The 20,374-nt window shown below is 56.8% G+C and overlaps 1 protein-coding gene across 6 annotated transcripts in view; it reads left to right on the top strand.

Moving 5' to 3' along the window:
- ANK1 (ankyrin 1) overlaps nt 1-20,374 on the top strand; it is a 242,434-nt gene that overhangs the window by 192,342 nt on the left and 29,718 nt on the right. For 5 of the 6 annotated variants that reach the window (XM_061404574.1, XM_061404576.1, XM_061404575.1 and 2 more), the window contains 15 exons: nt 983-1,076; nt 2,472-2,550; nt 4,589-4,686; nt 4,772-4,996; nt 6,134-6,288; nt 6,576-6,787; nt 7,282-7,486; nt 7,773-7,869; nt 8,129-8,357; nt 9,738-9,863; nt 10,048-10,167; nt 11,426-11,501; nt 11,742-11,816; nt 13,576-13,707; nt 15,456-15,602. In XM_061404574.1, the coding sequence (XP_061260558.1) occupies nt 983-1,076; nt 2,472-2,550; nt 4,589-4,686; nt 4,772-4,996; nt 6,134-6,288; nt 6,576-6,787; nt 7,282-7,486; nt 7,773-7,869; nt 8,129-8,357; nt 9,738-9,863; nt 10,048-10,167; nt 11,426-11,501; nt 11,742-11,816; nt 13,576-13,707; nt 15,456-15,602 (2,070 nt within the window). Of the gene's footprint in view, nt 1-982; nt 1,077-2,471; nt 2,551-4,588; nt 4,687-4,771; nt 4,997-6,133; nt 6,289-6,575; nt 6,788-7,281; nt 7,487-7,772; nt 7,870-8,128; nt 8,358-9,737; nt 9,864-10,047; nt 10,168-11,425; nt 11,502-11,741; nt 11,817-13,575; nt 13,708-15,455; nt 15,603-16,610; nt 18,787-20,374 lie in introns of those variants that run through there. The other variant, XM_061404578.1, reaches the window with a different exon arrangement.

The following is a 20,374-nucleotide window of genomic DNA, read 5'->3' as shown; positions in this document are numbered from 1 at the left end:
ATTCAGCCTCTGAGGTTACATAAGTCCCTAGTGCCTCTCCAGACGGATGGGCTCTGTTCCATGGGGGTTTGTTCTTCTGTTGCATGTGATGTGGAAGAGAACAGAAGCACCTCTTTAGAGAAAGAGCACCCTCCACAAGGGCTGTTCTGAAGTGGAACTTGTCAGGCAAAGAAGGTTCCTTCCAGGTCTTCCCTGGTGGTCCAATGGTTAAGACTTTGCACTTCCAGAGCAGGGGGTGTGAGTTTGAGCCCTGGTCAGAGCTTCCCTGGTAGCTGAGCTGGTAATGAATCCCCCTGCAATGTGGGAGATCTGGGTTCGATTCCTTGGTCAGGAAGATCCCCTGGTGAAGGGAATAGCTACCCACTCCAGTACTCTTGGGCTTTCCTGGTGGCTCAGCTGGTAAAGAATCCACCTGCAATGCAGGAGACCTGGGTTCGATTCCTGGGCTGGGAAGATGTAGGCTACTTACTCCAGTTTTCTTGGGCTTCCCTGGTGGCTCAGCTGGTAAAGAATCCCGCTGCAGTGCGGGAGACCCTAGTTTGATCCCTGGGTTGGGAAGATCCCCTGGAGGAGGGAAAGGCTACCCACTCCAGTATTCTGGCCTGGAGAATTCCATGGACCATATAGTCCATGGGGTCACAAAGAGTCGGACATGATTGAGCGACTTGCAGTTTCAGGGAACTAATCCCACATGTTGCGAGGCATGGCACCACCCCTCCCCACCACCCCCAAAAGGAAGAAAGTTCCTTCTGATTGAGTTATCTTCTCCAAAGCCTGGTGCAGTCTATGTTAGGGACTGGCTGCCCGGCTCCAGGGCTGTTGGTTGAAGATGAAGATGTTGCTATGGTCCCCTACGAGCATCAGAGACTTTGTCCCATGCCCTGGCTGGGGCGAGCGTTGAGAGGGGGAGCAGGAAAAACACTTTTTAAAAAGAAAGAGGGTATTTCCTTCCTATCACTCACTTAAACTTGTGTGGTTTCAGGGGAGGATCTTGGCCCCAGGGCAGAGAGGCCGGATGCCAGGGATGTAGATGAAGAGAAAGAGCTGCTGGATTTCGTGCCGAAGCTGGACCAAGTGTAAGAAATGCTCCCTTTGTGGGTGGGGAGGAGGTCTCCCTCCCCGGACTCAAGGTAGAAGATTCCAGAGCAGGGAGGTTCCAGGAAGCCTGGGCCTGGACAGAGAGCTGGTCCAGTGTCTTAGGATAAGCCAGCCCTGCACCAGGGGTGCCAGGCAGGGGCAGAGGTCCCCTCTAGAGCCTTCCACCCTCCTTGGGGTCCCTGCCTCCCACTGTTCCTCCTCCCCTCCCTCAGTGCTCTATCCACACCCCTCCCCCTTTCAAACACTCAGTTTTGCACTAGAAAAATCCACTGAGGGAGATCCCATTAGAAACCATTGTCAAAAAAGGGGTGGGTTATTATAGGATGGAGTTTCCCTGGTGGCTCAGAGGGTAAAGAATCTGCCTGCAATGTGGGAGACCCAGGTTCGATCCCTGGGTTGGGAAGATCCCCTGGAGGAGGGCACGGCAACCCACTCCAGTATTTTTGCCTGGAGAATCTCATGGACAGAGGAGCCTGGCGGGCTACAGTCCATGGGGTCGCAAAGAAGCAGATACAGCTGAGTGACTAACACACACACGTGTTATAGGATTATATGAAATCACATGTGTGAAATTTTGAAAATTGTAAAGCACCATAGAATTTAGAGAACCTTTCATTCAATTAAGAAATTTAAATAATAAGAAAGAAACTATTGCCAAGCTGAGCTCACAGGCCAGCCATGTCCCTCCATCAGCTGGTCCATTAGGGACTGTCCACAGAGGGTCTGCGCTGCCTGGCAGGTGTTCCTCATTCCTCCGGGAATGCAGTGAGCCGCTCCCAAGTGCATGTGTTGGCGCATGCAGGGATTCTGTGAACGAATGTGAAAGCAACAACTTTGTAGAAACACCGAGCCCTTTGGAGTTTTCTGAAAAGACAGTCATGTGCTGGCTTGCCCCAGGGCTTATGAGGGCCATGGACCAAGGAGAAGGGAACCTGTGATTAGTATTACTGAACTTCAGTTAAAAACACAAAACTAAGACCTCGACCACAGAGAACCTACAGATGTATCTGGTAGAATGAAAACACACACCCAGTGGTCAGAATGAGATGTTACGGCCAGAGCGAGAGTTCCCTCAACAAGGGGACTAAGGCTACAGAACTGGGGTGGTGCGTGCAGGAAGACTTCCTGGAGGAGGCAGTCTTTCAACTCGGGCTCAAGACAGGCTCTGGGGATAGGCCTAGAGGTGGAGAGGGGAGGCCAGGATGTAGCACCTGTGCCAGTGAGGTTCAGATGGTGGCGGCCAGAGGCGGGGGGTGGTCAGATTGGATAGGTGATCCTGGGGGTACAGAAATGTCTCACTGAGGTGCCCGGTGGAAGATGATGGGCTATGCAGAAGGATCGTGCCCTGATGTCCCAGTGTCTTCGGCATACAGGGTAGAATCTCCAGCCATCCCGCGGATTCCCTGCGTCACACCTGAGACAGTGGTGATCAGAGCCGATGAGCCAGATCAGGTGAGACGCGTCCTTTCTCTTACTTCCTCTTGGCAGGGGAACAGATTCCCCAGGCAGTGATTGCTCTGAGATGACCTGAAGCGCGGGAAGAATTCATAAAGCTCACAGTACTTACCAAGCGCCGCAGAGCCCAGGTTTCAGTGTCTTCTGCGGCAGCTGTGCCCCCAGTACTCATATAGCCCCAGCTCTTGGAGATCTGAGAGTCTGAGAGCCTGAGGGTGCCGGGATGCCCTCGTGCTAGTCTCTGTGGGGCTGAGAACTGGCAGCACAAGTTCTGGCTCCAAAGCCATGTTCTCTTGCACACACGCCCTGAGCACACGCCGTCTGCACCCGTGGGGCCATGGGTCCCGGGACCAGAGAGGGAGCCCCAGGCTGCAGCTGCACTTCTGTGGAGCTGCGGGCAATTCCGGAACTTGGCACCTTTTTGTTTCACATCCGTAAAATGGGACAGTTTCTGCCTCACGTTCCTCAAGGGATTACTGGGAGCTTAAAAATACCAGTCCAGGTGGAAAGGGGATGTCAAGGAGAGCTGTCCCCAGTGTGGCCGTTACTCATTATAATACCCTATTTGTGGCTTCCCTCAATGCCGCTTGAATTTGTCCCCCAAATGGGTGGGATGGCTTAAAACAATGTAATGCTCCTTGATTTGATTTTTATGCCAGCTGGCACTTTTTTTTCCCCCAGGGCAAAGGGGTTTTCTGGGATCAGAAGGAAGCAGTGTAGTGTTTAGAGGTTGGAAACGGCCGCCCTGAGCTTGGTCACTGAACCAGACCTGTCGGTTTTCCAGCAAAGGCTGGTCTCTTCCTCCGCTCTGAAGGGATGTGTGTCTGAAAGCAGCGGCCGAAGCCCTCGACCCAAGTGTGGCATTGGGAGAGGATGGCTGTGACACGGTCCGGTCAGCCCTCCCACCCTAGGGCAGGGCTGTGACGGTGGTGTCATGCCGTGGAGCCGGGGGGGAGTTTGGGAGATACGGTCAGATACGGCCCTGGCACTGCCATGGCACATTCACCCGGTTCTTCCAAAGACGGCGACGAGAAAGCTCCAAGGGAACCCAGGTTCTGCTGTTCCCTGGCCAACCGTGCGCTCTCAGGCCCTGCTAAGTCATGAACCGAGTCAGCAGGGGCTTCCTGGAGTCCTGCCAGATGCCCTGGAGGGGACCCCATGTGGGAGCAGATGGTCCAGCTGGGGAGGGTCTCAGAACGCAGAGGTTTGACTACCCAAGGGCTCAGCAGCGTTGAGGGTGGGGGGAGCCCTTCCAGATCAGAGTCAAGGGCAAGGGTTCTCAGAGGAGGTGAGAGGTGGACGATGCACAGGGTGGTCCAGCGAAGGAGATGGATGTGGGCGCCTGGGCCGATGGAGATGCCAGAGAGAGGGTCAAGTTGAGAATAAAGCTGGAGGGGTAGAATCTGAACCGATGCTCTTCGTGAGTCCTCACGATGGACATGCCCTGGGCCGAGGCAGCCTGAGGTCCTGCAATTACAGCATCACTGTGAGGAGGGGGAGCCGTCCCATTTGCAGAGGAAGAAGCGGGAAGCTCCCCTGCCCCTGGGATGGGGGGGTCTGTTCTCTTTCCCTTGATGCCCCAGTTCACGTGGCTTGCCCAGAGCCGAGCAGCTCATAGGTGATGGTGTGGGCTCCGGCGCCAACTTACGTGTGAAAAGGAGCTGCGTGGAGCTCACATGGAAGGGTTCATGGGGCAGGGGGGGCAGGGGGCAGGCCGGAAGTGCATGTGGCACGTAAGCTGAGACTGAGGCTGGAACGGGAAGGAGGACTTGCTCCAGCATCGGAAGCCTGGCCCAGGGTCTTGAGCCGAGGAGAAGCTGTGTAGGTCCCAGGAGGCCTGTGCTCCCTTTTAGACTCTGGGCGAGCTTTGTCCCAAAGGGTCAGTGAGTTCTGGGTAGCACCTCCTTCGCTGGGCTCTTGGTGGCTGGCTGAGCCTCCCTGGCCTCTGCGTGAGGTCCACTGGCCAGGACCACTGGCTGTGATCACCCGGGCCCGTGGGTGATAACAGCTGGCCTTTCCCCCGGCCTGTCCCCAGGTGTCCAAAGAGTATGATGAAGACTCTCTGATCCCCAGCAGCCCGGCCACAGAGACCTCGGACAACATCAGCCCTGTAGCCAGCCCGGTGCACACGGGGTGAGTGCCCCGGGAGGGGCTGGCGGCCCTGGCCCCGCTCGCCCGCCCGCCAGGGAGAGGCCGACACGGACCCGCTGTGCCCTAGGTTCCTGGTGAGCTTCATGGTGGACGCCCGCGGGGGCTCCATGCGGGGCAGCCGGCACAACGGCCTGAGGGTGGTGGTCCCGCCGCGGACGTGTGCAGCGCCCACCCGCATCACCTGCCGCCTGGTGAAGCCCCAGAAGCTGCCCACGCCGCCGCCGCTGGCCGAGGAGGAGGGCCTGGCCAGCAGGGTCATCGCGCTGGGGCCCACGGGGGTCCAGTTTCTGAGGTGAGAGGTCGCTCCCCTGCCCCTGACCGGTCCCTGCCGCGCCCAGGCCGAGGGAAGCTGAGCCCGGAGTCCCCAGCCCGCCTGCTTTCTCTGTGTCCTGACTTGTCAGACCTAGAAGCCCCTGGGCTCCTAGGTACACGTAGGAGGCTGGTGCCTGGGGTGAGCTTAGCACCCTGAGGTCCTGGGTGACGCTCTTAGCAGGGGATGAAGACAGATACTTTGGAGGCCCCCCCGGGGTTTAGTTAAGTTCTGAAACGGTCTTCCTAGAAGACAGCCTTGCAGCCTTGTTCCCAAGGACAAGACTGATGGTTTTGGAGGCCCCCCTCATCTTTCCTGCCGCAGACCTGCTTCTCCTGGCAACCCTGCATCCTTCAGGCACCACGGGCTCCATGCTGGCACAGGCCTGGCCCAGGAGGCCCTGACCTCCCGTCTGCATCCATGGCCTGGCTTGCCCCCCCCCCGCCCGCCCCATCTTTCCTCCACTGACTGCAGAGCAGCTATAAACTTTCACGCTCATTTCCCCTTAAATGTGACGCTCAAGGCTGTCCTTCGCTTCCCTGGTGGCTCAGTGGTAAAGAATCTGCCTGCAGAGCAGGAGATGCAGGTTCGATCCTGGGGTCAGGAAGATCCCCTGGAGGAGGGCATGGCAACCTACTCCAGTATTCTTGCCTGGAGAATCCCATGGACAGAGGAAGCCTGGTGGGCTACAGCCCGTGGGGTTGCAAAGAGTCAGACACGACTCAGCAACTAAATAACAGCAATGACTACAACCATCCTCCCGAGGAAATGCCCCTGTCTAGGCTGACGGAGGAGGATGCTGAGGCTCAGAGGAGTTTGGTCCCCTGTCCAGGACATGGATGGGTTCTCAAAGTCAGGTCCAAGGTCAGGGTTATTCTGCCGAGCCTCAGCCGCATGGCCATGGCAGGACGCACCCTGTGAAGTGAGCTTGGGCCTGATGAGAGGGTCCTGGGGCATCTCGGGAACCTGAGGTAGGTCTGTCCGCTGTGAGGACCAGCCCATCCGGGGGGCTCCGCTGCCCCCTGCCTGCCTGCTCTTGCCTCCCAAGCCCACCGCCATCGCCCACATGGCACACACGCCTGCGTCCAGCCCCTCCCCTGTACCCTCTGTCCGCCCCAGCCCTGTCATCGTGGAGATCCCCCACTTCGCCTCCCAAGGCCGTGGGGACCGTGAGCTCGTGGTGCTGCGGAGTGAAAACGGCTCCGTGTGGAAGGAACACAAGAACCGCTATGGAGAGAGCTACCTGGACCAGATCCTCAATGGGATGGACGAAGGTGAGTAAGCCCCCAGGGGCCCAAGCAGCGCCTTCCTCCTGGAGGAGGGGGTTTGAGGCTGTGCTGGGGGTGGGCTGGCGGGGCCTCCTGGGGTGGGGGATGCTCTGAGAATCTAGGGACAGCCCAGCTCTGGCGCCGAGGCCCCCTGCAGCCTGGTCTCCTTATGCCACTCCCTCGGGGCCTGGGCTCTCTCCCACCCCTGCAGGAGGGGGCCGCTGGAGCCAGGACGAGGGGCCCTGGGGGCCTGCGGGGATGACCAGCGGGCGGGCGTTTGTGTGTGGTTGCAGAACTGGGGAGCCTGGAGGAGCTGGAGAAGAAGCGCGTCTGCCGCATCGTCACCACCGACTTCCCCCTGTACTTCGTCATCATGTCGCGGCTCTACCAGGACTACGACACCATCGGCCCCGAGGGCGGCTCTCTGACGAGCAAGCTGGTGCCCCTGGTGCAGGCCACCTTCCCCGAGAACGCGGTCACCAAGAGGGTGAAGCTGGCCCTACAGGTGATGCATGCAGCCCCTCCTTGGCTGCTGGGGCCCCGTCAACCTGGACTGGGTTCAAGGTGTCAGGGCCCTCGGAGAAAGCCTGTGTCCTTGGAGATAGCCTTCGTGCCCCCCAGGACATCTCTACCTGTTGGTCCACTGCCTAAAAAATCCCGTCAGGGCTCTGATCTTAAGCTCAGAAGAGAGTTGGGTGGCCGGGATAGAGCAGATGCTCTGTTAAGTCGCAGGAAACCCTAGATGGCATGTTTAAACCACCGGGTCAGCACTGAGGAGAAGGCATGTGGCTCCCTGGATAGGAGCAAGGCCCCGAGGAGTGGGGAGCAGGGAAACGGGGGTGGGGGCTCAGACAGGGGAGCTGGACAGGACATCAGGCAGGACAGCACCCCACCCCCGCCCCTGGGGGACCTTCAGGCCTGCCGGGACAGCCGCTCTCATCCCCGCCCATGAGCCCCTCGGCTGCTCCGGGCTGAGCATCCCCTTTGGGCACCTCGCAGGCCCAGCCTGTACCCGATGAGCTGGTCACCAAACTCCTGGGCAACCAGGCCACGTTCAGCCCCATCGTCACCGTGGAGCCGAGGCGCCGGAAGTTCCACCGCCCCATCGGCCTCCGCATCCCGCTGCCCCCGTCCTGGATGGACAACCCCCGAGACAGCGGGGAGGGGGACACCACCAGCCTGCGGCTGCTCTGCAGCGTCATCGGTGAGGGGCACCCCCTTTGTCCTGGTCCTGCCATCTGGGGAGACGGGAGAAGATGGAGCTGGGGAGTGATGGGGCCCTCGGAGGGATGGGGGTTCTGCCTCCAGGTAGAGTCTCCCTGTCCCTGATGAGCCCCCAGACCCCAGAGGAGGGGGTCCTCCCAGAGGGGACGAGGTCACGGGGTGTAGGGTGGGGGGGTGGGGGGCTGGGATCAGGACCTCAGCCAGGTGTGCACGCCCTGCGTTGGTCTCTGGAGACGGTCCCCCAGCCCAGTCTACGCCTATGGCAGGAGGAACTGACCAGGCCCAATGGGAAGACATCACGGGGACCACCAAGCTCGTCTATGCCAACGAGTGTGCCACCTTCACCACCAACGTCTCTGCCAGGTGAGACCCCACCCTGCAGCCTGACCCTGAGGCTCCCCGGGCCCTGCACGAGGTGGGTGGCGCTGCCCCCAGGGGCGGCCGCGCTCAGGCTGACCTTGTGCCGAGGGTCCTCCGCTGTCCCTCCCCTTCTCCACCTGAAAGTGCCACCCCCACCCCCACTGGGGCTGTCACCGCCCTGCTCACAGGCCATCCTGTTGGATGGAGGGGACGCCCCTGCCCCAGACACCTAGGGACAGGCTCAAGGCTGCCCTCCTTTCAGGTTCTGGCTGTCGGACTGCCCCAGGACGGCTGAAGCGGTGAACTTTGCCACCCAGCTGTACAAGGAACTGACCGCAGTGCCCTACATGGCCAAGTTTGTTATTTTCGCCAAGATGAATGACCCCCGGGAAGGGCGTCTGCGATGCTACTGCATGACGGATGACAAGGTGGACAAGACGCTGGAGCATCATGAGAACTTCGTGGAGGTGGCCCGGAGCAGGGACATCGAGGTAGGGGCCGGGCCCCCGCCCCGGGCTCATGCCCTGAGGGGGCCGGCACCTCCAGGGGTCGGGGGGAGGTGGCGCTGGAACCCCAAGCCATCAGGAAGGCAGCCTCTGCAGAGGGGCTCCTGGGCATGTCCCTCCGAGTCCCTCTTGAAAAGCATCCTTGGGAGGCCGCCCCAAAGCTGAGGACACCGCCCTGCGTGTCTCAGGGAGGCAGCAGGCTGTCAGCCCAATGGTACTAAGAGCTGACGTTCATTAAAATCTTCACCTCCCAGATGCTATTAAAAGTGCTTGAGGGACTTCCTTGCTGGTCCAATGGTTACGACTTCACCTTCCAATGCCAGGGGCATGGGTTCGATCCCTGATCGGGGGACTAAGATCCCACATACCTCACAGCCCAGAATCCAAAACATAAAACAGTAGAGATATTGTAACAAATTCAATAAAGACTTTAAAAACGGTTCACATCAAAGACAAAAAAATCTTTAAAATTGTTTTAAACAATAGAAAATAAAAAGACTCGAGTGACATCATCTCCCCTGACTCTCACAACGGAGTGTCCTGTTCTTATCCCCAGTTTACAGATGAGGAAATCGAGGCTTGGCAGATTAGGTAACCTGCCCAAGGTCACACAGCTGAGTTAATGGTAGAGAAAGGACTTGTCCTAATCTCTCAGCCACACCAGGGTTTGGGCGGTGCCCAGATGGGGAAGCAGGGGAGAGCTTGGGCAAATGGGAGACCTGTGACGTGCGGGGCCTTGGTGTGAAGCTGTCGCCCATGCTGGAGTCCTCACTTGGGTTAAGATGTGTAACAAGAAAGGACTTTGGCCAAGGTCTGGCCTCAGAGGCTTTCCTGAGCCTTCCAGGGGTTCTGATGGGCCAGAAGGAGGAACCCAAGGCTGGGACCTGCCTCAAATGCTGTTTGGGGCACTAACCGGACAAAGGATTGTGTCTCTTTGGGCCTCAGTTTCCTCATCTGTCAAATGGGTTCTCAGTAACTTCTCCGTGGAAAGTATATACACAGTAGGGATTGTTATTACCGTGGGTGAGATTAAAATACCGTGTGGTCTTTCTGGCACTCACATAAATGAAACCTTGTTGGATGGATATTAAAAGAGAGAAATGCTTTCTGGAGCTGTATTATGATCTGCTAGTGGAGTTCTGAAGTCCTTTGATAAGCAGTGGTGATCAACCACACAGTGAGATGTGGAAAGTCCTGCTTATTATAAAAACCCTTTGAAGTAAAGAAGCATCTGCCGTGACCTTTCTAAAACCCTCCATGGAGCTTCCCAGGGCGCAGCCTCTGGGGTCGTGGGGAGGGAGAGGCCAGAGCTGACAGGTGGGGCCGGGCGTCTGTGTGTTCCCACCTGCTGCTTCTTTCCCACAGGTTTTGGAGGGCATGCCCCTCTTCGCCGAGCTCTCGGGGAACCTGGTGCCCGTCAAGAAGGCCGCTCAGCAACGGAGTTTCCTCTTCCAGTCCTTCCGGGAGAACCGGTTGGCCATTCCCGTCAAGGTGCGCCCTGCTCTCGCCCACCCATCACCTGGGTCTAGAAGCTCGGGAGGCAGCGGCCCCAGAGCCGGCCAGGCTGGTGGCCGGGGTCAGGGAGGGGGATGTCCTCTGAGCCGGCTGGGCTGGTGGCCAGGCTTGGCAGGGCGAGGGTGGCCCCCGACCCTCCATTCTGTGTGACTGAGTCCAGGTGAGGGACAGCAGTCGGGAGCCTGCAGGGTTCTTGTCCTTCCTGCGCAAGGCGATGAAGTACGAGGACACGCAGCATATCCTCTGTCACCTGAACATCACCATGCCGCCCTGCATCAAGGTGAGCACCCCGCCGGGGCCCTTGGCCAAGAGACAGCCCGAGACGCCCCGCCCCCGACTCCCCACCCCCGGGATGGAGAAAGGCCCTGGGCTCTCCTCTGACAGGCTGTGGCCCAGTCCTTCCTGCAAAGCTCAGGAACTAAGGTCAGGGTGCAAGGGTGACACCCGTGCTCACCCCGAGGCCCCAAGCTCCCCAGGACGCCCCCTCCGGGAGGTTGGAAGGCGAGGCCTGAGAACCGGATGGCTGATGGCTGAAGGTGTCCCAGCCACAGCAGGGCTTCTTCAGAGCCTCTTTCTCCTGAACTTGCTCGGGGCCAGGCCCCGCCTCCGGGGAAGGGAAGCCTGGTGTCTCAGCCCAACACTCGCCTGGGGCTCTGAGCTCAGCGGAGGCATGAGGACCGAGCGTCACCAGTGCCAGGGAGTACCAGGCTGCTCCAGGGATGGAGGGACCTCCTCTCCCGTGTTGGCGACTCCTGGTGTTTTCATCATCAGCCTTTCACGCCCAACAAGACAAGCAAGGCCACTTCCAAACGTCGAGGCTGGTTTTCTTTCCTGACTAAGGACGAGGGGGAACCAACTTCTTTTTCACCAGAGGGGCTCCTGAAGCCTTGAACAAGCACCCCGCTGCTTGGCCACAGGTCCAGCATGCAAAGGCTTGGGCATCAATACAGGTCTTTTGAGCAGAAAGGAATTCAGAAAGAAAAGATCTTTGTTGTTTTTTTTTTTTTTTAGAATTCAAACTCCAGCTCCACTGATTACTGTCTGAGTGGCCTTGGGTGGGTTGCCCCAGCCTCTGGGCCGGGGACTTGGGAAGAATGATGGTACCTGCCTCAGGCAACTCTGACCATCAGGCAGGGCCTGGCATGTGATTAGGGCTGCGTGAGCTTATTATTGGGTTTCCCCTCAGTGGTAAAGAAGCCACTTGCAAGTCAGGAGATGCTGGTTCAATCCCTGAGTCGGGAAGACCCCCTGGACGAGGGCACAGCAACCCACTCCAGTATTCTTGTCTGGAGAATCCCATGGACAGAGGACATGGGATTCACGGCAGTCTACAGTCCACGGGGTCACAAAGAGGCGGACATGACTGAAGCCACTTAGCACACACGCACGAGCTTATTATTATCACTAGAGATGAAGCGCGTGAACCTCATCGACTCCCTCTAGCCGCCCCCACACACAGCCTGTGTGTTATGGGGCTTCCGGTCCCCAGGGTGTCCTCCCCACACCCACAGCGCCCCCTCCTGGTCTCTCTCCTGCAGGACAGCGGAGCCGACGAACGGAGGAGGACGCTGACGCCGCTGGCCCTGAGATACAGCCTCCTCGAGTCCACAGCAGGTACTCACCTCTCTGTGCTCACTCCCATCCAGGGGGCAGCGAGGGGGGTCATGTCGCCGGGAGCTCCCCGAGCAGACACCATTGGCTCAGCCCTCGGGTGGGGTCTCCATGACCCTCTCAGGCTCAGCTGCCAATCGGGGGACACGGAGCGTGACCTGAGCGCTCTCTAGCCCCCCCACCCATGCTGGGCGGTTCTGTGTGCTGTCGAGGCCGCTGAACAGAATGCCGTGCTTCCCCCAGATTTCCTCAGTGGCACAGACCAGGCCGACATGAAGATGATGCTCATATCAGAACACCTGGGCCTCAGCTGGGCCGGTGAGTCAGGAATCGGGGCAAAAGAGCAGGGTGCCTGTCCACACCTCCCTCTGCACCGCCTCCCCTCTGAACAGCAGCGCTGACAGCTTGCTAAGCCTCTTCCCACTGTCCGCTGCGCACCTGACCCGGGGTTGTCTCTGATGGGGCTGCTGCCCAGACAGCGCCTTTGGGTACCAGGGGAGGCGGGCTCCCTCCCCCACTACTTCTCTCTAGTTTTCCTCTTGAGAAGCTCAACTTCTGACATTACAGGAGACCTTAGGGCGGATCCAGTGTGCCCGTTTTACAGATGGGGAGGCTGAGATCCCACTAAGAAGGGTGACTTTGGTTGTGCGGCAAGTTATGGATAGAGCCCTGAAAAGACCAGTGAACCAAGAACACACAAGCGAACACAAAATGTGTGTCCTGCCTGCCTGCCCACCACTCCCTACACCGCACATGCCATCTGTCCTGCCAGGGGCTTTGTTGAGGGAAAGGAAGAAAGACAGGGCAAAAAGCCTCTGCATGTGGTGTGTATGTGTGTGTTGTGTACGTGTTGTGTATGTGTGCTATGTGTGTGTTGTGTATGTGTATGTGTGTGTATGTGATGTGTGTGTGTGTATGTGTATGTGTGTATGTGTGTGTATGTGGTGTGTGTGTGTATGTGGTGTGTGATGTGTGTGGTGTGTGAGTGTGTGTATGTGTGGTTTCTGTGTATGTGATGTATATGTGTGTGTGTGGTGTGTATGTGGTGTGTGGTGTGTGTATATCTGATATGTGATGTGTATGTGGTGTATGTATGTGGTATGTTGTATATGTGTTGTGTGTGTGTGTGTGTGGTGTGTATGTGGTGTGTGTATGTGGAGTGTTGTGTATGTGATGTGTATGCGGTGTGTTGTGTATGTGTTGTGTGTACATGGCACGTTGTGTGTACATGACACATTGTGTATGTGGTGTGTGTATGTGGTGTGTTGTGTATGTGGTGTGTGTATGTGGAGTGTTGTGTATGTGGTGTGTGTATGTGTTGTGTGTATGTGGAGTGTTGTGTATGTGGTGTGTGTATGTGGTGTGTGTATGTGTTGTGTGTACATGGAGTGTTGTGTATGTGGTTTATGTACGTGGAGTGTTGTGTGAGTGGTGTGTGTGGCTCACACACATTCTGGTTCTCACCATCACTTTCCACGCTGGTCTTCCTCATCCCTGAAATGAGACTCAGCTCCTGTGCTCTCCTCTAAAGCACCTGCGAGAAACAGCCGTGAAGACAGCGGCAGAGAAGAGCTCGCCTTCTGCGATGGTGCCTTGCATTTAGATGGGGACTTGTATTCCCATTTTAAATGTAAACAGCTCCTTTCCCTGAAGAAACACAAATACACAGATGCGCTTCCGTTATGACTGCTTCCCGAGGGAAGGGCAGTGGCTTTTGCCTCACCAACAGTGCCGAGGGCATCCGCTGTTCAGCCCTCCCCTGGGACCCCAGCCGGTCCTTCGACCTTCCGTGGCTCAGCCTCATCACCCATATTCCAAGTGATGACAGCAAGAGTGTCCGTTCATTCATTCAGTCCTTATTACTCTCTTGTGATCACGCCGCTTCCTGGCGCATTTCCTGGGGATGCCACAGGGCAGGTGTCACCTTACACTAGGCATCCTTGGGAAGGAGGCTTAAAGTCCACAGGGGACTGCTCTCTCTCTCGGGTACCCCTCGGGGCGCCCCGCTCCCCACTCAGGCTCGGGGCCGGGGCCAGCTCCAGCTGGTCTCACCCTGGTCTTGGTTCCTTGCATGCAGAGCTGGCCCGGGAGCTGCAGTTCAGTGTGGACGACATCAACAGGATCCGTGTGGAGAACCCCAACTCCTTGCTGGAGCAGAGCCTGGCCTTGCTGAACCTCTGGGTCACCCGTGAAGGCCAAGACGCCAAGAGTCAGTACCAGGGCGAGGGCACAGCTGGGACCCTTCTCTCCCCAAAGCCTATGCCAGGAGCTCACCAAGCAGTTCTCCCCAGAACTTCTCCCTCCAGATTCCTGGGGTGCTGTTGACCTTTGGAACCAATCATTCTGCACACTCTGTCTCTCACACACACATACTCAAGTGCACACACACGCAGGCACACACCTCTGAGGGTCCCTGGTCTTCTGGGCAATCCCGCCAGGAGGGCACACCAGAACCTGGGCCATGACCTCTTCCCATTCTCAGGATGAGTTTGCAGTCACACCAGGACCCCTAAAAGACTGCGTCTGTGCAGGGTGTGTGCCTCTTGGTTGAATTTATCAAACGAGGACTGTCCCCTCAGAGCCCAGCCAGGAGTCCCCTCAGATGCAGTTCTTGTTCCCCCAGGATTTTCTTCAACCTGGAGGGAAGATGTGACTCACTCTTTTCAGCTCCTCAACCACATTCCCGAACACAGAACACTAAGAGAAACCGAGTGTTTACATTTGCATCTCAGACCAACTAGCAAGGACCAAAGATTTCCAAAGGACAGACTCCAATTCTTCTCTCTCTCATTTTCTTGTAGTATTCCTCTTGTCATTGTTCTGTTGTTCAGTCGCTAAGTTGCGTTCAAGTCTCTGCCACCCCATGGACCGTAGCCCGCCAGGCTCCCTGTCCATGGGATTCTCCAGGCAAGAATACTGGAGTGGGTTGCCATGCCCTCCTCCAGGGGATCTTCCCGACCCAATGTTTCCTGCATTGGCAGGTCGATTCTTTACTGCTGAGCCACCAGGGAAGCCCCAGCATTCCTTTTGGGTTACAAAAGAAAAACGTCTTTCCATGCCTTGAAATTCACCACTGTTGGGGTTTGGAAAAGGTCTGTTAAAGGATAACAAAACCCAAGCCTCCCTCACTTTACTGTGCTTCAAAGATACTGCACTTCTCCCCCCAGATTCATCAGGTCTCTTGGTGCCAATTTCCAGCAGCATCTGCTCATTTTGTGTATGTCACATTTGGGGAATTCTCTCAGCGTTTCACAGTTTCTCATGATGACTGCATTTGTCTCGCTGATCTGTGATCAGGGTCCTTATGTGACTATGAAGACTCACTGAAGGCTCAGAGGAGAGTTTGCATTTTTGGGCCATAAAATACCTTTAAGATATGTACCTTGTTTTTTTTCTGGATGCAATGCTATTGCACACTTAACAGACTAGAGTGTAGTGTAAATGTAACTTTCATATGCACTGTGTATCAGTTGCTCAGTCCTGTCTGACTCTTTGCCACCCGACCGACTGAAGCCCTCCAGGCCCCTCCCTCCATGGAATTCTCCAGGCAAGAATACTGGAGTGGGTTGCCATTCCCTTTTCCAGGGGATCTTCCGGACTCAGGAATCGAACCCGGGTCTCCGACATTGCAGGCAGATTCTTCACCATCTGAGCCACCAGGGAAGCCCCTAGAAAATCAAAGTTTGGTTTCTGGCTCTTGTTGGCTTTATTGCATAGTGTGGACGGAAACTGCATCATCTCCAGGTCTACCTGACTTATCCTAGAGGTAGTTTGTTTGGACTTTTAGAAAAGAAGGGGCCTGCAACCCCCGCCCCGCCCCCCCCCCCCCCCCCCGCGCACACACACACACACACACACACACTCAGAGCCGCGCGCACACAGACACACACATACTCAGAGCCGCGCGGGGCTTGGGTAGCGGCCCGCGAGCGCCCTCTCCCTCCGCTCTGCCCGCAGTGGAGAACCTGTACGCCGCCCTGCGGAACATCGACCGCGGCGAGATTGTGAACATGCTGGAGGGCTCGGGCAGGCAGGGCCGCAGCCTCAAGCCAGATCGCCGGCCCGCAGACCGGGACTACTCGTCGTCCCCCTCCCAGATGAATGGTGAGTGTCCCCCGGGCGTGGGGGGGCAGGCCGAGCCGCCGCCGCCGCCTGACCCTCCCTGGAACCTTCTCACCCGGTGGCCGGAGGTCAGTCTCCCTCTGGATGGGCGGTGGTGAGAGCAGAGGTGATGGGGGTCCGGGGGGCCCGGGGCCCAGCAGGATAGGAGGGGCGGCTGCCGCCCCCGCTCCGCTACCCTCCCCTGCTTGCCGCGCCCTCCAGTTCTGCGCAGACCCACCTGAGACCCCCGTCCGTCCGTAGGCACGAGGTTCTGGCGGAGGTCTCGGTTGGGGACCAGCGGAGAGGTGTCCTTAAGCCCTCCTGCTACCCCTTCTCTGGGGCTAAGCGGGCTTTTTCCTTCAAGCCAGTTTCTGCTTTTGTCTCCCTTTTTTCTCGCCCCATCCCTTCCCCATCACTTGTTTGGATGCGGTTTGGCCTGGCACAGAGCCCCTCCCCCTCCGGTGATCCCGCTCCACGGGGCCTTGACCTTTGCCCCCAGTACCCCCTCTGCGGCCTTTAGGACACCTTCCTTGCAGCAGAGGAGGGGCCGTGTGGGGAGCAGGGCCCAGATCCCGTTTCCCCTCCATCTGCGTCTGTAATCAGAGCGCATAGCGGCAGGCCCAGCCACCTCCTGCTGGGATGGTGGGAGCTGGGACCCTTCCTTCCTCTTGATCTCTTGACTCCACGTGCTGGGCCATCAATCTCTTTAAAACCCACAACTTGGATCAGAGACCTGAGGTTCCTTACAGGCCTCGAAAAACAATTTGGTTCTGGGGACCCGCTTTCCAGGTGCAGGGTATGCTCCTCCACTCTACCCCTCCAGCTTGCCCACCGACCTCCCCCGGCTCCCAGGTCACCAGCCATCCCGGCCACTCCCACATGTGTGCCTCCATGCGGGCCCCTGTGACCGGAGCTTGTGAGAGAGTGGAGGCAGGGGGCAGGGGGCAGGGGCCTCCCCAGTGAATGCCACGCCCCTCACACTGGTCTCTCTCCCCGAAACCTGGTGTCCAGCGCCCCCGAGCGCAGGACTCATCGGATGACTGCGTCCTACGGCCTGTCTCTTCTGCCTCTGACCTCACCTGGCCTGCTGCTCTCGCCCACACTGCCTGCCTTCACTGCCTCACCCCCGGCGGCCGGGGTTCAGGGCTCTCAGCCTCCCCAGATGCTTTTCCCAAGGACCCCCAGCCTGCCCCCTGGGGTGCGGGGGGCTGCCTTTCCAGCCAGGGCCTGTGTGCAAGCTCCAGGCTGTCCCCGGGGAGGAGGCACACTCTCAGCCCCAGCGTCCAGGGCTCCCAGACCAGCCCTCTCCCTGCCCCTTGGGGGACTGGCTGGACGTGACGGGGACCGCTAAGTGACCGACTCTCTTTCACAAGGACTGAGGAGGGGGTGGCCGAAAAACACTGCAAACTGGGAGAAATCAAGAGATGAGACACTTTGCCCTTTTTTAACTAGATAACCCAGACCCTTGGTTGGGTTTATTAACAGAAGCCCAGACTTGGTTCAGTCAAGGCAAGGCAGCAACTTTTGAGGGTTTTGTACCCCAAATCTATGGACACCGGGCACATAGAATTATATGAGGATAAACAAGGCAGGTACAACAATTAAAAACCTGTCAAGGGGACAGATCCTAAGCCAAGTGTTCTTATCACAATTAAAAAAAAAAGTTTTTTTAAGGGCAGTTACATACCTAAGTATTTATGAATGTCTCTTCTGGCCCTGGGACTCCCGTGGGGCCTGGAGACTCTAAAGCCGGAGCAGAGAGTTCTAACCCCCATGGGCCCGAGCCCCGTGCCCCGTGACTGTGGAAGGGCAGTCCAGTTGTGCCGCTCATTTGGCAAATATTCTTTGAACACTTGTCACCCACCAGAGGTTGTTCTAAGCCAGGCAGATAAGTCAGTTCTCAAACAGACCCCGAAAGGAGCAAAGCCCCAAACTCAGCCTTCATGGAGCTTGCCTTCTGTTGGGACAGGCAAGCAAAAATTTATGGAAGTGAGTTAGATAATGTGCTAGCAGGGTGATGAGGGGAAAAAATTGGAGTCAAGCAAGGTTGGAGTGTGGGATTGAGGGGTTAGATAGTCGGGTAGGAGTGGGTAGCATGTGAACAGAGGCTGGAGAGAGAGGTGGGGTGGGCATGTGAACAAGGGAGAGAGTGCCCCGACCAGCAGTCTGGGCAGGGGCCCCGAGCAGGTGGGCCTGGTGCGTCCGCAGAGCATGGAGGGTCCAGAGCGGAGGACGAGAGGGCAGGGGCCGCAGGAGGCCGGCTCCTCCAGGCTGCAGTGGGGACGCTGGTTTTACTGGGAAGGCGATGGAGAGCCATGGCCGGTCTGGAGCAGAAGAGTCCCGAGAGCTGACGAGTTTACCAGGGGTCCTCCCCACTTTGATTGCAGACACACTCTGAACGCTTCCGTGCTTCCTGGCCGCTCTGTCGCCTGTCAGCCCTTCCGAACCCCTCATCCCATGGGTGTCCCGACAGGCGCGGGCCGTGTGCCCTGCGTGCTCACTCCCGCCAGGCCGGAGCAGACACTCAGACGTACGCTTGGTCCATCCTGGCCTTTCGGGGCACCAGAGCTGGCTTCTGTGTGTTTTTCCTGCCTTCTGCCTTCCTGTCCCTGGAAAACCATGCCCTCCTGGCCCAGGGAGGAGGAGCAGGAAGGATCAGAGGTGGAAGAGCAGGCAGACGGCTGCCCCCTGCACTTCCTCTGGCTTTCTGTCCCTGGGCCAGCCCGGCCCTCGTGCTGATGGCCACGGCATTCCCTTGTTTCCTTTGTGCTTTCCCTGCTCTCTGCTCGTCTGAGCCTCCCTCGGCCACTGTGGACACTCAGGGCGGTGATTGGTTGCTCTGTGGTTTCAGGAAGATAGGAACCTGAGCTCTCTCATCCATCCTTCCTGGCTCTTCTTGCTGGGTTTGTCTGGACTGGCCAGGGCAGAAGGGCCAGTTTGCTTCTCCTGTACAGGAGAGAACTACCCCAGAATCTGGGAATAAATGTGAAATGTGAAGGAAAAAACTTGCCCATAGAGCAAAACAAAACAAAACAAAACTGTATTCCTAAAAATAAAGGATTTCTCATATGAAAGGGAAAGATGGATATCTCATATCCTATTCAGTCAACTCCATTTGATTTCATGGGTTGGATGCAACGTCTACTTGGAAATATAATATGTCTTGTTTCTTTCGACTCTTAGCCCAGCTAGGGAAGTGTGGCTTCCGTCTAAGGTCAGGCTGTCTGTCCACCTCTTGTCGAGTCTGCTGCTGACATCAAATTATTAGGGTCGTCGTTCCATCTGGGTTAACAGAGAGCCCGGGTGACAGCTGAGATAAGGAGGGGCTGGAATCAGGGGGTGGGTACTGCTGGATTGTCCTGCCCCAAGGCTGTGTGTTTGATTGCCTGTTACCTGATTTCCCCAAAATACAACCCCGAGGGGACAGCTCTAGACAGGGATGGGCTGGTGACCCAGGTATGGTAGGGTCACACGAGAGACTGCTCAAGAGACAGGCACTTCTGGATCTCAACCAGAGGACTCAGCCAACCTTCCTGTGCTCTGGTCCACCCAGACTTTGTTTGATAATCCTTGCTGAGCATGGCCTCTGCTCAGTAGGAATCCCCACTCCATTGAGTATGGCCACCTACAGCCTCAGATCCATGCTTGTGGGGGTGTGTGGGGGTCAGTGGGGTCTTCTGGAGACTCAGAGGGGGCAGGGAGCATAGCCCCCAAGCCCTGTGATCAGGGAAGGGGCTCCAGGATAAACACGAGGCAGAAAGAAGTCCTGAGGAAGGGTGTGCATGAGTTCTCTTTGTGGACACACTTTCATTTGGGTGAAATTCCACTTATGTGAACCCCAGGAAGTTTCAAGGTGGTAAAGTCACCAAAAATGAGACTCAGACATACTGTGACTGGCAGAGTTATTACCCTCTCTCACCCTTAATCACATCTTACTGAGATTCCCAGGAGTGATAGAATGTTTATCCAACCATATCTGAAGAGCTGTCTGAGATGCAGTCCACTTTTGGCTAAGATAAGGCAACAAGTACTGAACATATCCCTCCTGCTTAAAACAAGCAAAAAATGGACAAGCTATATGAAACAGCAGTTCTCAAGACACTGACATCAGGCAATAAAGGTCAGTGATATATGAAACGTGGAAAATAAATGAGATGAACCCTACAATTGCCTGGATTACTGCCTTGAAAGAGTTTCTAAGTCATGGAGGAAGGAAGAGAAATCCAGAAGAACCCCTGGTTAAGGAGAAGTTTCTGGCAATCCAAGGAGATCAGGGAAGCTGGAATTCCCTAGAGAGACAGCTGCACAGAGACAGCACTCTGGAGAGCTTCAGAAGGTCCCCCACAAATTTTGGTTGATTATTAATCGTCTATTCCCAACAGTCAGACTGATTGTCACAGACGTTGCATAGGGAACACAGAGTGGTCCTCCTCAATAATGGAGAATGATTAGCCCTAGATTGATCAGTGCTCCCACCTAATCAACCTTGAAAGCAAAACTCAAGAGGATCAACCTGTTTTCAAGTAACTCAACGACATAACAGAACAAAGCTCAAGAATCATTTGTTGTTGTTCAATGCTAAGTCATGTCTGACTCTTCACGACCCCATAGACTGGCTCCTGTGTCCTCCACTATCTCCCAGAGTTTGCTGAAATTCATGGCCACTGAGTCAGTGATGCCATCCAACCATCTCATCCTCTGCTGGTCCCTTCTCCTTTTTGCCTTCAACCTTTCCCAGCATCAGTGGCTTTTCCATTGAGTCAGCTCATCACATC

Source organism: Bos javanicus, chromosome 27 (assembly GCF_032452875.1).
Source record: "Bos javanicus breed banteng chromosome 27, ARS-OSU_banteng_1.0, whole genome shotgun sequence".
NCBI classification, from domain to species: Eukaryota; Metazoa; Chordata; class Mammalia; order Artiodactyla; family Bovidae; genus Bos; species Bos javanicus.
This window is presented reverse-complemented; position numbering and strand designations above follow the sequence as displayed.